The sequence below is a fragment of the Chiloscyllium plagiosum genome, chromosome 48 (genome assembly GCF_004010195.1).
Source record: "Chiloscyllium plagiosum isolate BGI_BamShark_2017 chromosome 48, ASM401019v2, whole genome shotgun sequence".
NCBI classification, from domain to species: domain Eukaryota; kingdom Metazoa; phylum Chordata; class Chondrichthyes; order Orectolobiformes; family Hemiscylliidae; genus Chiloscyllium; species Chiloscyllium plagiosum.
In genome coordinates this window covers 1,516,426-1,532,420 of record NC_057757.1, presented here as the reverse complement: position 1 = coordinate 1,532,420, position 15,995 = coordinate 1,516,426, and the positions used below count along the sequence as shown (strand labels likewise).

Below are 15,995 nucleotides of genomic sequence, written 5' to 3'. Positions count from 1 at the left end.
TGACCTGCTGCGCTTTTCCAGCAACACATTTTCAGCTCTGATCTCCAGCATCTGCAGCCCTCACTTTCTCCTCCATTGAGGTAGTAATCTGCCTTCCTGTTCTTGCCACCAAAGTGGATAACCATACATTTATCCACATTAAACTGCATCTGCCATGCATCTGCCCACTCACCTAACTTGTCCAGGTCACCCTGTAATCTCCTAACATCCTCATCACATTTCACCCTGCCACCCAGCTTTGTATCATCAGCAAATTTGCTAATGTTATTGCTGATACCATCAAAAATATGTACTATGAAATAGAGGGATCTGGATGTCCTGGTACATGCATCACAAGAACTCAGTATGTGAGTACATCAAATGTTTAGGAAAGCAAATGGAATGTTACTTATTGCAAGGGGAATATGAAAGAAGGCATGTTTTGCTACAGTTGTATCGACCATTGGTGAAGCCAAATCTGCAGTACTGAATACAATTCTGGTCTCCTTATTTAAGAAAGGATATAGATGAGAAGGTACACTCAACTAATAGTGGGATGGAAATTATCTTATGAGAAAAGGTTGGACAGGTAGGGCCTGTATTCATTAGAGTTTTGAAGAATGGGGGTGAACCTCTTGGGCATCTTAACAGGGTGGATGCTGAAAGAACGTTTACCTTTGTAGATAAGACTGGAATTACTTAAAAACAAGGAATCTCCCATTTAAGATAGGAATGAGGAGGACTTATTTTTCTCAGCATGTTTCAATTAGGAGGTCATAAGTCTTTTGAATTCTCTCCCCCAGAACACAGCGGAGGTATAGTAAATAGATTCTTGACTAGCAAGGGAATCAATTTTTATTGAAGCTAGAATGTGATGTTCATCCCATTAATTGTTTAATTATGATCGTATTGAATGGCAAAGAGGGCTAATAGGCCAAATAGCCTATGGTTGCTTCTAATTCCTATGTTTGTATGTTTGCATGCAGTACTGCAAGAGAGCTGAAGGAGTTGTTAACCTGAGGTTACAGGTCCTTTTGAGGGTGGCATGTTATCACTGACAGAGCCTCATCCAAAACAACATTCCTCTTCTTCAACTTCAAAAGCAATGCCATTGAAAATTCTTTTACATATTGCACTGCCAGATATTTGTGAAGAATGTACAGTACACATTTGAGACAAAGTAAAGACTGTTCTACACAGCTCAAATAGTTATAGCTACAGCTTTCATTGTATATAAGTTGGACAAAATTTCATTGCGTTTAATGGGCTTTCCTTTTCGCTTCATAGAAATGGCAGCATCATTGTTGATCATGACATTATCATCAACATGACCAATCCAGCAGAGCTTACTCCAGAATATCTCTCTGAGACAATTAAAGACATTGAAGTCAAACTGAAAGAAACAACTTGCAACAATGCAACACAAGGTAGGAGTCAAACATGAAATCCCAATGGGTAAAAGGTGATGCTCTTTAAATCAGTTGTAAAGATAGTTTCAATCCAAAAGCACATTGTACATGTTCCAGGAGTATTGAGGTAGTGTAAAGAGGATGTTACAATTTCTAACAGCTGTTGAACCTGTCCAGAATAAACAAAGGCAATAAAACTTTCACTTACTAATTCAAAAGTCTTCAGCTTCAGTAAATGGAGCAGAATGTGTTATACTAGGTGATCATTAACATCACTTTGACCACCAAGGTTCAATCCATTGACTAACAATACAAAAGGTAGCCATTAGACATCAGAGCTGCTCTGGGAATGCTTAAAGTGACGGTACAGAGGAGGTTTATGCTATGCCATCGCCTTGTGTGTTGAAGGGGCAATGTAGAGGAAGGTTCATTGGTATGTAACCCAAGCTGTATCTGTACATAAGATCTAGGAGGATGGGAACGGACAAAGTCCTTGAAGGATATAAGGAAAGTGGGAAAGGATTTAAACAAGTAATTAGAAGGGCTAAAAGTAGTCAGGAAATGTCATTTACAAACAGGATTAAGCAGAATCCGAAGGTTATTTATACATATACAAAAAGCAAAAGGGTAGCCAGAGAGGAGGAAATCTATGTGTAGAGCCAGAAAAGGTAGGTGAGTTCCTAAACAAATACTTTCTGTCGGTATTTACCAAAGGAATTGGTGGAGGATGATCTCCAGGTAGGGAGTGTTGAATTTCTGAGCCAAGTTGCTACTAAAAAGAGCTGTTGTGCATCTAATAAAGTATTAAGGTAGATTAGTCCTCAGGTCCTGATGGGATCTATCCCAAAATATTGAGGGAGGTAAGAGAACAAATTGCTGGAGCACTGACAGATCTTTGTATCCTGATTCACCACAGGTGAGGTCCCAGAAGACAGGAGAATAGCCAATGTTGTCCCATTGTTTAAGAAGGGTAGCAGGGATAATCCAAAAATTACAGGCCTGTGAGCCTCACATCAGTGGTAGGGAAATTATTGGAAAAGATTTTTAGGGACAAGGCTACACGCATTTAGAAACAAATGGGCTTATCAGTGATAGGTGGCATGGTTTTGCACGGGGAAGGTCATGCCTCATTAATTTGATCGTTTTTTGATGGATGATTGATGAGGGAAAATTGGTTGATGTTGTCTATATGGACTTCAGAAAAGCCTTTGACAAGGTGCCTCATGGCACACTGGTACAAGAGATGAAGTCACATGGTATCTGGGGTGAGCTGACAAAGTGAATACAGAATAGCTTAATCACAGGAGACAGGAATGGAGGGTTGTGACTAGTAGTGCTCCACAGGGATCAGTGCTGGGACTTCTGCTGTTCGTGGGCAAAATAAATGATTTGGAGGAAAACGTTGCTGGTCTAATTAGTAAGTTTGTGGAGGTTACAAAGATTGGTAGAGTTGTGGATAGAAGATATAGATCAGTTGGAGGCATGAGCAGAAAAATGGCAGGTGGATTTTAATCCGCACAAATGTGAGGTGATAAATTTTGGAAGGTCAAGTACAGGTGGAAATTATACAGTGAATGGTAGAACCCTTAGGGTTATTGGCATGCAGGGGGATCTGGGTATACAGGTCCACAGATCACTGAAGGTGGCAATGCACAGAGATAAGGTTGTGAAAAAGGCCTACTGCATCCTTTCCTTCATTAGAAGAGACATTGAGTATAAGGATAGCAAGTTATGCTGCAGCTTTATAGAACTTCAGTTAGGCCACACTTGGAATATTGCACATAGTTCTGATTAGATTACCTTCAGTGTAGAAACAGGACCTTCGGCCCAACAAGTCCACACTAACCCTCCATAAAGTAACCCACCCAGACCCATTCCACTACCCGCTATTTACCCCTGACTAATGCACCTAACACTATGGGCAATTTATCATGGCCAATTCACCTGACCTGCACATTTGTAGATTGTGGGAGGAAACCGTAGCACCTGGAGGAAACGCACGCAAACACGGGGAGAATGTGCAAACTCCACACAGTCACCCAAAGCAGGAATTGAACCCTGGTCCCTGGCGCTGCAAGGCAACACTGCTAACCACTGAGCAACCGTGCCACCCCACTTACTACCAGAAGGATGTGGATGCTTTGGAGAAAGTAAAGTTTTACCAGGATGTTGCCTGGTATGGAGGATTTTTAGTTATGAAGAAAGGTTGGGTAGACTGGGTTTGTTTTCACTAGAACGCAAGAGGTTGAGGGGTGACCTGATAGAAATTTATAAGATTGTGAATGGCATGGATAAAGTGGAAAGTATGAAACTTTTTCCCAGGGTGGAGTCGTCAAATACCAGGGCACACCAGTTCAGTATACGTGGGGGTGGTTTAAAACAGATGTGCAAAGCAAGTTTTTCACAGAAAGGGTGGTGAGTGCCTGGAACGTGTTGCCAGAAAAGGTGGCGGAAGCAGACACAACAGCAGTATTCAAGGAGCACCCAGATGAATACATGAATAGGAAGGAATAGAGGGATACGGGAAGACAGTTTTAGTATGGAAAGGCAAAATATGTTGGTGCAGTCATGGAGGGCTGAAAAGTCTATTTCTCTGCTAAATGATTTATTGTGCTTTGTGTATAACTATTTGATTGAGTATGTAGAACAATCTTTACAATCTTACGCTGATGTTGAAAACGATGTGATTGCCATTTCAGCCAACATTGAAGACCACATGGCTGCCGACATCACTAATGACCAAATTACCTCTGCTTCCGCCCATGTGCACACTCTAGCGCACACACCCACTCCTGTTGATGCTTCCACCCTGCTCGTGGCTCCAGGTCTACACTCAGCTCCAGCCCCAAGCCCTGCAAGGTATTCACCATTCCCCAGACTTCACCCCTTACTGAGGCTGAATAGTCAGTCCTCAGCAAAGGGCTCAATTTCATTCCCCTGTACCAATGCATGAACGTATTCTGCATACACCATGATGTCAAGCTCTTTTTTTTGCTGTCTCCACATCTATTTCTTTGGGTGGGACTCCAATCCAACCTCTGACGACCCCTTCTCCCACAAACTTCATCCTCCTGGACACCCCCTTCCAAATTCTACCCTCCCTCAACCTCCATTTCAAACTGCACCTGAGACATCAATTGCTTGGATCTCTCCATCTCTCTCACTTACTCCAACCTCCCCCCATTGGAATGCGTAGCCCTCCACTCCAACGCCAACTTCTCTATTAAACCTCCCGATGGTGGGGGGGTCCGCATTGGTAGTATGGTGAACTGACCTTTACATCGCTGAGGCCAGACTCTCTGACATCTCTGCTACAGTCCCCTTGAACATGACCCTACCTCCCATCACCAAGCCATCATCTCCCACAACCTCATCACTTCAAGAGAACACCTGTCCACAGCCTCTAAATTGATAGTTCCTAACCCCGCACCACCCACTTCTATCTCCTACCCAAAATCCATAAACCCGTCAACCCACTGTCTCTGCCAGCTCCTGCTCCACTGAGCCCATCACCTCCTCCACTCTGTTCTTTCCCCTTTGGTCCTTGAACTCCCTACCTACATTCACAACACTATCCATGCCCTCCACCTTTTCCAAAACTTTCAATTCCCCGGCCACCAACACCTCAGGTTCACCATGGACATACAGTCCCTTTCCACCTGTAACCCCCTGTATGGGGGGGCCTAAAAGCCCTTCGCTTCTTCCTCTCACAGGCCCAACCAGTCCCCCTCCACTGACACTCTCATCCGCTTGGCATAACTGGTGCTCACCCTCAACAACTTCTCCTTTGATTCCTCACACTTCCTACATACCAAAGGGTGGCTATGGGCACCCCATTGGCCTGAGCGATGCCTGCTTCTTTTTAGGATTCATGGAATAGTCCCTCTTCTACAACTACACCAGCACCATCCCTCATCTCTTTCTCCGCAATATTGATGACTGCATTGGAGAAACACATGCTCCTGCAAGGAGATCAAGCAGTTCATCAACTTCGCTGACACCTCCACCCCATGCTCAAATTCACCTGAATCATTTCTGACACCTCCCTTCCCTTCCTAGACCTTTCCATTTCCAGAAACTAACTCACCAGTGACATCTCTTTCAAACTGACTTCCACAACTACCTCAACCACAGCTCCTCTCATCCACCCTCCTGCATCCTCCTCTCATACATTCAATTCCTCTGCCTCTGCCACATCTACTCCCATGATAAGGCATTCCACTCCAGGACATCCCACATATCATCCTACTTTAGGGATTGTATTCTCCTTTCCTCTGTAATTAAAGATGCCCTCAATTGCATCTGCTCCATCTTCTGCACTTCTGCCCTTAAACCACCTCCCTCCAATACCAACCTTGGTAGAGTTCCCTTAGTCCTCACGTATCACCCCACCAATCTCCGAATCCAACACATCATCCCCCAACATTTCTGACACCTACAATCATTCCCCAGCACCAAAAGGATATTGCATTCCTCACCCCTGTCAGATTTCCACAGGGACCATTCATTCTGCAATTCCCTTGTCGCAAGTACATTCCCCAGCAACCTCTCCACCACATCCGGATCTTTCACTGCAACTGCAAGAGGTACAACCCTGTCCCTACACCTCCTCTCTCATCTATGACCAAGGCCCCAAACAATCCTTCCACATCCAGCAGAGATTCACCTGCACTTCATCCAAACTGATCTACAACATCCATTGCTCCCGATGTGGTTTCCTATGTGTTGGGAAGACAAAACACACACTCAGAGGTCAGTTTGTGTAGCATCTACACTTCACACACATTAGCTTACCTGACTTTCTGGGTGCCATCCATTTTACTTACCCCTCCCACTCCCCTGGCGACATGTCCATTCTTGCCCTCCTCTACTGTCAGAGTGAGGCCAAACGCAAACTGGAGGAACACCTTATATTTCATCTTGGCAGCTTAGGCCCAATGGTCTTAATATTTACATCACCAACTTTAAAATCCCTTGACCCCCAGCCTTATCTAATGTCCAACCCTCTCCATCATCCTCGCCTCCCTGATCTGACCTAATCTGTCCATCTGCCTACTTATCTATCTATTCCATCTTTCCAACTGACAAATTACAAAACACCCATTCCCATCCACCTACAATCATCCCTCCTACCCTATCCCAAGCCCCACCCCTTCTCTCTAATTATTTACAGGCTCCCCTCCCCTTCCCCAGTCCTGACAAAGGGCTTTGCCCTGAAATGTTGACTTTCCTGCTCTTCGGATGTTGTCTGGTCTGCTGTGCGGTCTGCTGTGCATCTCCAGCTCGTCATTTATTGACTGTCACTATCTCAAATAAGTACTATACAATCTCTAGGAATATTTGGCAGTGTCATGTGGAAAAGCATTTCCAAAACCATTCTAACTTGATCTACATTAACTGTTGAAAATAAATTGGGAAAAAGTGAGGACTGCAGATGCTGGAGATCAGTGTCGAGAGTATGGTGCTGGGAAAGCACAGCAGGTCAGGCAGAGGGGCAGGAGAATCGCCATTTCAGGCAAAAACCCTTCACGATGAAGGGCTGATGTCCAAAACGTCGATTTTCCTGCTCCTTGGATGCTGCCTGACCTGCTGTGCTTTTCCAGCACCACACTCCCAACTATTGAAAATGAATGCCAATAAAACCAAAACTGCATTCAGACAGTATAGTCACATTAAGCAAACAGAAGCTAGATGTTGAAATTTTTCAGGCTGCTTTTATTAGGATTGTTTTGCAAGGAATCAAACTTAGAAAACACCATTTTGTACAGCAAAACTGATGCCGATTGGAGCTATTAACTGTTGATCTTTGTAACTAAAAGGATTTAGACCAAATAGGTAAACTCTGACTTGTCATGGTGTTGCCATGGGGACTCTATCTGCCTGAAGTGAGTTTTTCCAGCTAACCAGATTTGACAGTTAAACGTTAAAATAAAACAAAGAACTGCAAATGCTCCAGATGAAAAAAGAAAAACAGAAATTACTGGAGAAATGCAACATGTTTGGCAGCATCAGTGGGAAAAAAACAGTTAACATTTCGAGTGCCAGACCTGCTGCTTCTGTTTTTGAAGGCTAACAGTCCCTGCTGCAATTCTACGCCAGCTGTGGTCCAATCAATCAGCACTTTCCTCTCAGACTAAATTAATGTTTCCAACTTTTGTATCTTGCATGTAAGTCTTGATGAGTGCAAACCGAAAACCATTTACCTATATCTCTTTTGTTTAAGTTATGAACAAGCAGTTATTAAATACACAATTATTAAAGATTGTGCATTATTGCAAAGATGTATAACTACTAACATCTGTGATGAAAATTCCAGTTCATCAGTTCCTGGGCTGCCAGCAGTGACTAAATCACTGCATCACTGTCACTCCAGACACATAGTTATGTCACATCATGTGCAATCAGAGCCGTGACAGCTAATCAAAATGTCCAAAGCCAAGAATTTGTCTTTGGATTGGTTACTTTCTTTGGCCACGACAATCTAAGTGGAGGAGAGTTTCATATGATTTTATTTCTTCCAACGCTGGTAGAGATTTTACAGTATGGAAACAATGCCCTTCAGCCCATCAAGTTTGCACCAGTCACCTAGCACCTATCTATTCCAATCCCATTTCTAGCATTTAGCCGATGACATTGTATGTTATGGCAATCCAAGTATTAATCTAAACACTTTTTAAATGTCCTGAAGATTCTGTTTTAACCAGCATTTTAGGCAGAGAGTGAGCATACTTTCCCCCTGGGTGAAAATCATTTTCTTTAAATCCCGTCAACCTTCTGTTCCTTAGTTTACAACAATGTAGCATGGTTATTGACCTCTCGATTAAGGGACAAGGTTTCTTCTTATCTATCCTACCTATGGCCATCATAACTTTGCACACATCAATCAGATTCCCCTCCTCAGCCTACTCTGCTCCAAGGGAAACAACCTCAACTTATCTTGTTTTTCTTCATAAATGCATTGCTCCAGTCCAGGCAACACTATTATGAAGACCTCTGCACCTTCTGATACAATTACATCTTTCCTATCATGTGGTGACCATATTTATTGTGGCTAATTCACCTAACCTGCACATCCCTGGATACTATGGGACAATTGTAGTTGAGGGTATGTTCGCCGAGCTGGGAAGTTGATTTGCAGATGTTTCGTCCCCAGTCTAGGTGACATCTTCAGTGCTTTGGAGCCTCCTGTGAAGCACTGTTGTCTCTTCTGGAATTTATTTGGTTATTATGGGACAATTTATGATGTCCAACCCATCTAATCTTCAATCTTGGACTGTGGGAGGAAACCAGAGCACCTGGCAGAAATACTTGCAGACAGAGGAAGAACGTGAAATTCCTCACAGATAGTTGCCCAAGTTTTGAATCAAACCTGGATCCATGGCACTGTAAGGCAGTGGCGATAACAATTGAGCCACTATGCAGAGTACCAGCTGTGGCCTATATAACATTATATACAGCTCCATTATCTGTTTTTGCAACTCCAATAGTCATTGCAAGCCATAGATTGGGGACTGGTTGTGTATCAGGAGTTCTATTTTGGTGTTTTACATGTGCAGAACCTAAACCAGGAAATGTTTGTTGGGACAATGTAAACAAAACTTACACCTCTAACCCAAGTTTATTCTGAGAGGGCCTGATGGCAGAGTGTGGAGAGAATATTTCTGTGTTAATACTGTATACTAACGCTAATGTACTTTCTGCACCAAAATCTGAATACTTTTGTTCCAGCAGGGTTTGAGTATTAGCTATCCTCTGATACTTCATATTGAGAAGTGACTCATATAATCTTGACTTTTTAAATATAGGTAACAGCACTCGATTGGTACTTGATCCTGGCTACTTAAAAGTTGAAGCAGTTGTAACTGGTAAGAGATGCACTTACGGTAATTTACTGTTGCAATATTGGTGACGTGTTCCAAGCAAAGAATAACATATTAGGAATATAACATTTTTTAATATTTCTGGCAATTTAAAGGAACTTTTTCCACTGAGGGGATTGGGAAAGTAGAGAATGCAGATATAAATGAATTGACAGTAGGAACTTAGAGGACAGAAATTTTAATGTATTTTCTGCTTTGACTTGTTATGATCTGGAATTTTGTTCTGAACCAAGGAAGCAAACATGTTCAATGATAATTTTTAAAACACATTAAATAAATATGTGAATGAAGAAATTAGAAGAGAAACAACTCGGCAATGGGACTAATGAATATCACTTTTCAAGGCACAATGAGCTGAATTACCTCCATCTATGGTGTATGTTTGCATGATTTTAAACTTGGGGCCAAATAGAGATCACAGTCCTATAGAATATGGGGAACAGTCACCGATTTTCCAATAGGAGGGCCTCCATCGATTGTAAGAAGAACCCTCACAGCAACCCATCAAGGTGTAAGATCCAACTTACACCATAGATTTGCTGCCACCTTCCTTGTGGCGATTGTAACAAGGTCAGCCAAGCAGACCTCATGGAATATGAGATCCATGACTGGAGCTGTTGACACAGTTCAGAGAGCCCCAGCTGACAGATTTAAACAGAAGTGTCAGAGGTTCTGTTCACACTGAGAGCTCACTCTGAGGGAGCCGGACCAGTGTCAAGTATTATGCACTTGTAATTACAAGATGACTAGGTGACAGAATACCGGCCTCTGTGGAATTATTTCAGTTATGACGAGAGAAAAAAAATACTTTCCTGAAGAATTCGTTCACAACAGTCACCTTTAAGTTGGGGTAACCATTTCTGGCATCATCCTATTATTTGGGAAGCTTGAAGCTTGGCTCATTTGATCCTGCTCTCAAAGATCGGGGCTGGTATATGGAATGAATGCATTTTGTTTCAGGTGAATAACACTGGGACAAATGAAAAGCAACTGACAGCATTTGGACTTGCAGCTTTTTCAGTTATTAAAAGCCTAAGGCACCAGATACTAAAACCTTTTAAGAGTCAATGGATTGAGTTATGGAATATTACGACCCAAGCTTCCTCTAATTCTTAGGCGCTATCGATTTTACTTGGCAGATCAAGAACCAGGGAAATCTGCGTCGGGATTTCTGACTAGGTTAAGAAGACTGGCAGAGGCATGTAACTTGGGTTTAACTCTTAATGAGATGCTAAGACACCTTTTGGTATGTGGGGTTAATGATGTAACCATGCAAATATATCTACTAGCTGAAGCCCAACTAGACTTCAAACAGGGACCACAATTAGCTTTGTCATTAGAAAATGCAACAGGTAGAGCATATGAGTTACAGGGTACATCGTTGAGACACTAATTGTGTGAAGACAATTGCCTCGCTTGGGACATATCCTGAATAGAGGGAATTGAGGTCAGCCCACGGCAAAACGCCAAAACAAAGCCAAGCTCTGTTCAAACGGTTAACATTTTCTACTCGATCTGGGCTGGCAACCCATTGAAATTTCTATCAGTATGAGGACTCAAGACAGCAAAAAGAGGACCACTTGGCCTGAATTGAGTAAGAGAACTTATAGCCAGTATTCAAGAGTGCGCACACCCTGGAAATCCCACCTACATGTGGTTGGGAACAGTTTAAATGCTTAGGAACATCCAAATCAAAACCAATCAAAATCAACTGGTTAATGGAGGTTGGTAATGGTGCAGCTATATCAGTGATTATAGAAACAGTCATTAACAAAACTTGTGCTGGATTCCAATCCATAAGTTTGCATAAGATCTTGGCTAAACTGAAAACCTGTATCAAAAAACATTTATAGATTAGCGATACAACTTTGATTCCAGTCTCTTATGAGAACTGGTACAGTTACCACTGATCGTAGTAAAACCTCAGGCTCAAACCTGATAGGATGGACTTGGTTGAGAAAGATTTATCTTGATGGGTTCCAACATTTTTTGAATATAAAATGGCTGCCTGGGTGAAGTCCTAACTAAATACCTAAACATTTTTCATGAAAGTCCATAAATTATCAAAGAAACGAAGGCCAGCTTGCATGTTGACCAGGAAGCAATTCCATAATTCTGCAAGGCCCACCCAATGTAATTTGCCTTACGTGCAAAAGTACAGGCAGAAATCAGGAGATTAAAGGTAAAGGAATCATCAAATGAGTACTGTTTGTGAAATGGCCAGTCAGACCAACTGTGAAGCCTGATGGGTCAGTCCACTTTTGTGGTCTTTCTAAACAAATAGTAAACTGCTTCTTACACCTGGATATATAGCCAAAACACCAAGAATACTTAAAGTCAAAGCTGGCAGTGGGCTGATCTGCACATAGCTGGATATGATGAGACAGAACACAGAAATAAGCAGTATGGTGTAAAACAACATTCTCTACATCAACATAACGAAGGAGCTGGTCACTGATTTCAGGAAACCAACTACACAGCATAGCCATATCTGAGGTGGAGATGATCCAGGGCGTCAAGTCCCTGGGAGTGTTGATCACCAACAAACTGTCCTGGTCCACCATGTCGACACAGTGGTCAGGAAAGCACAACAATGTCGCTACTTCCTCAGAAGGTTAGGGAAATTTGGCATGTCTACAAGGACTTTTACGAATTTTTATAGATGCATTATAAAAAGCATTCTATCTGGATATATCATAGCATGGTATCGCAACTGCTCTCCCAAGACCGCATGAAACTACAGAAAGTCATCAATACAGCCTAGCACATCACACAAACCAGTGTTCCATCCATTGACTCCATCAATATTTCCTGCTGCCTTGGGAAAACAACCAACATAATCAAAGACCACTGACACCCCTGCTGTACTCTCTTCCATCATGCAAAACATATAAAAGTTGCATACAAATAGATTCAAGAATAGCTTCTTTACCACTGTTATTAGACTTTTGAATGGACCTCTCAAATTTTAAATTTAATGTCAATCTTGCTCTCTGTCACCTTCTCGGTAGCCGTAAAATTGCATTCTTCCCACTGTTTTATTAACCCATGCACTTTGAATTGCTATGAAGTTGAAGGCGTGTATTGTACCTTTAAAAAAGAATAAATGTTGTTCTGAACCGAGACCTTATAAGCACCTGTGTATATGATTAGATAACTGTCCCAGAGTGTACTGGAAAATTGAAAATATGTAACTTTTGGCTGTTTTAGTTGCTGTTTTAGAACATAGAACATCAGAGCGCGGTATAGACCCTTCAGCCTTCGATGTTGCATCGACCTGTGAAAGCAATCTTGAACCCATCTAACCCACATTATTCCATTATTATTCATATAGTTATCCAACGACCATTTAAATGCCCTTAAATTTGGTGAATCTACTACTGTTGCAGGCAAGGCATTCCATGCCCTTACTACTCTGAGTAAAGAACCTACCTCTGACATCTGTCCTATATCTATTACCCCTCAATTTAAAGCTATGTCCCTTGTGCTAGTCATAACTATCCAAGGAAAAATGTCCACTGTCCACCCTATCTAATCCTCTGATCATCTTGTATGTCTCTATTAAGTCACCTCTTAACCTTCTTCTCTCTAATGAAAACAGCCTCAAGTCCTTCATGAAACCTTCCTTCCATACCAGGCAACATTCTGGTAAATCTCTGCACCCTTTCCAATGCTTCACCATCCTTTCTACAATGCACCAACAAGAATTGTACGCAAGTACGGTCACACCAGAGGTTTGTACAGATGCAACATCGTTTTGACAACAATTTGAATTTTACCAGTTTAAATTATGCCATAGGATACTAAATCCCAATCGAGGTTGAATTTATTGTTTTGCCAGTATCAAACAAATGAGGCGATCCAATGTTGAGGGGTATAAAATACGGACCTTTTGAAAATTGGTCAGAGAGGAACTGCCAACAAGATAAAAATGCATGGAGATCTAATATGTTGATCTCCAAGAAATTAGGAAACACTCTCTACCAAAGGTATCTTTTCATATGAAACGTATTCGCAGTAAAAACAAAGAAGACGACCCAGGGAGATCTTCAGCTGGAAAAAGAAAGACACAGGAGACGACAGCAGCTATGTGGTTTTAAAATTACGTTGATGAATTGTAGTGAGTGTCTTAGTAGAACAGCATATTTTTATAGAGTGGGAGGCAGATAGTAAGCAGTTAAGAGAAAGGGGACTTAGAATTGTGAATAGTTGTTTTATGTTCACTTTTAGAGTTCAAAAATAAATCCATGTTATTTTCTTTAAATAGTGTAATCTGAGAGTTCTCGGTCACTCATATTTTAAAAGATTATGAGGCAAGGTGAGCTTTTATGGGTGTTTAGTTCAAATAACAGAGGGGTTCAGTTCAATGTCGTAACAGTGTGGTATGATCTGGCTGTACTTCATGCAAAACCAAACATTTCACTGTACCTAGATATATGTGACATTAATAAATCAAATGCAAGTCTGCAACTGCAATTAGATAAGGATTCCAGACGTACGCTACAATTAATACCCATAACACTTTATACCAATGTACAAGACACCATTTGAGGTATCATCAGCCCTTGCCATTTTTCAGTGGATGATGAAAAACTTTTATAAGGTCTATCCCAGATCGTCATTTAGCTGGATGTGTGAAAATAGGGAAGACCAACAAAGTGTACTTAGAGAACTTAGACATAGTACTTAGACATTTCTCCAAGACTTGAGGGAAATATGCATATTCCAGGAACCCCAAGTGACTTACTTGGGCTACGAAGTCGAGAAGAAAATAAAGTGAGGGCAATCAAAGATGCCCCAACTCCCATGTCTATACTGAAGCTTAGGTCTTCCCTTGGATTGGTAGTTATTACAGAACATTCATACATAACCTGGCCTCCGTTCTGGCACCCTTACATCTGCTATTAAAAAGGGATCAGTCTTGGAAATGATCTCATAGCCAAGATGTAGACTTTGAGGGAAGTGAAGAAGCAGCTGTCATTGTCTAAGGTGGTGGCATACCACGATCCCAAGCAAGATGTGGTGCTGACATGCAATGTCTCCCCTTACTGTTTCAGGGTTGTGTTGGCTCACAGATGGCCGAATGGAGTCGAATGCCCAATAGCATATGCTTCCTGGACTTTGGGTGATCAGAGCACAAATACTCTTAAAGATGCGGTCGTCTTTGGTGCAAGGAAGTTCCACCAATACCTTTACAGACATAAAATTGTCATTGCAACAGACCACAAACCCCTGCTAGGCCAATCAAAGAGAACAAGGCTGTGCTTCCCCATACTTCAGGTCAAATTCAGTGGTGGGTTCTCATTCTAAGTGAATACAATTACAAGTTGGACCACTGTCCAGGAGGCCAAGTAGTGAATATGGATGTCTTCAGCTGTCTCCCACTGGCAGATACACTACTAAGGGAGCCAGCACTGGAAGAATGCATTCTGGTTTTAAATTTTCTTGACGCCCTTCTGGTCACTGCTGACAATATAAGACTGTGCATGGAAAAAGATCTGCTCCTGGCAAAACTAAACCAACTAGTGATGATGAGGCAAACTAAAGAGCAATCATAACCAGAGCTGAAACCTTTCTGGGCCCAGCAAGACCAGATCACCGTACAGCATGGTATTTTATGATGGCAAGCAAAGATTGCCACACCTACATACTGATTGAATTCTACAAGGGTCATCGAGGGGGATCCAAAATGAAGATGTTGGCGAGAAGTTAAGTTAGCTGGCCAGGTTGGTGTTGCAGTGCTCAAAGTGCCAACAAGGACAAAAATAACCTCCCCCACATTCGCAATGTTCTTAGTATTTTCTGGGAATCAGAGGAAGCTCCTGGAATTCATATCATTGAACTCCTCAAAAAATTCTGAAAGCCGATCTGTTAACTTAATTGAAATACCTATGATTGACTGACTTGCTAGCTGAACTGAAGATCTTTCAATGCTCTGCAGCCAACAACTGTATGGTCCTGCTGACAAGAATCCAAAGGTGCTGTGAGAAAGGAGTAATTCTACCCTTTTAGTTTGGACTCATGGTCAACAAGTTTCTTTGCTATCTCTTTACTCACAATTCCTCTGTAAAGCTGTGTTATCCCATCCTGTCTACATATAAACATCTGTGTGTTTGGGATTAAATGGGATAGATTTAAATCAGCACAGTAGCTTAGTTGATAACAATTTTGTCACTGACTGTAAGAATACACTTAACCGTTAACGAACGTGTTAGTTTGACTTTATTAAGAGACTGGTGAAGGTCTCTTTTGTTCTACATGGCAATAATGAAAAACAAATTGACCATTTTACTGATTATATAAATGCTTACGCTTTTGATATAGTTCATTAGAAGTGGAACTTGATTTTCAGTGCACTTCTCCCAGCAATGTTGTAACAAAATTAGAAACAGCTCTCAAAGTATTTCTGCAAGTGTAAGAGTTTTAGTGTGTTTGAGATCCATTTAAAAAAAATTCTTTTTTGCAATCAACAGGTGACTGTGCTTCACAGGTTCCTGAGAATTTAAAGCAACATTATGAATTGACTGTGACCAATAATGGAGCCATATGTGCTTCGATCTGCAACGAAGCAAGAAAGGACTCACTGAAATGTGGAAATGGAAAATGTGGAATGACAAATAAGGGAGCCAAATGCTAGTAAGACTGAGCAATCAATTAAATCTGCTTCACTATTTTTATATACGTTTACTGCCACAATGTAGTGCACTTCAATATCATAATGAAGGAG

General features: G+C 41.6%; 1 protein-coding gene across 1 annotated transcript in view; it reads left to right on the top strand.

Annotated features, from left to right (window-relative positions):
* LOC122544376 (mucin-3B-like) overlaps window positions 1–15,995 on the top strand; it is a 57,494-nt gene that overhangs the window by 22,617 nt on the left and 18,882 nt on the right. The window contains exons 4-6 of the mRNA XM_043683620.1: window positions 1,267–1,406; window positions 9,194–9,253; window positions 15,742–15,904. Of these exons, the coding sequence (XP_043539555.1) occupies window positions 1,267–1,406; window positions 9,194–9,253; window positions 15,742–15,904 (363 nt within the window). The remainder of the gene's footprint in view (window positions 1–1,266; window positions 1,407–9,193; window positions 9,254–15,741; window positions 15,905–15,995) is intronic.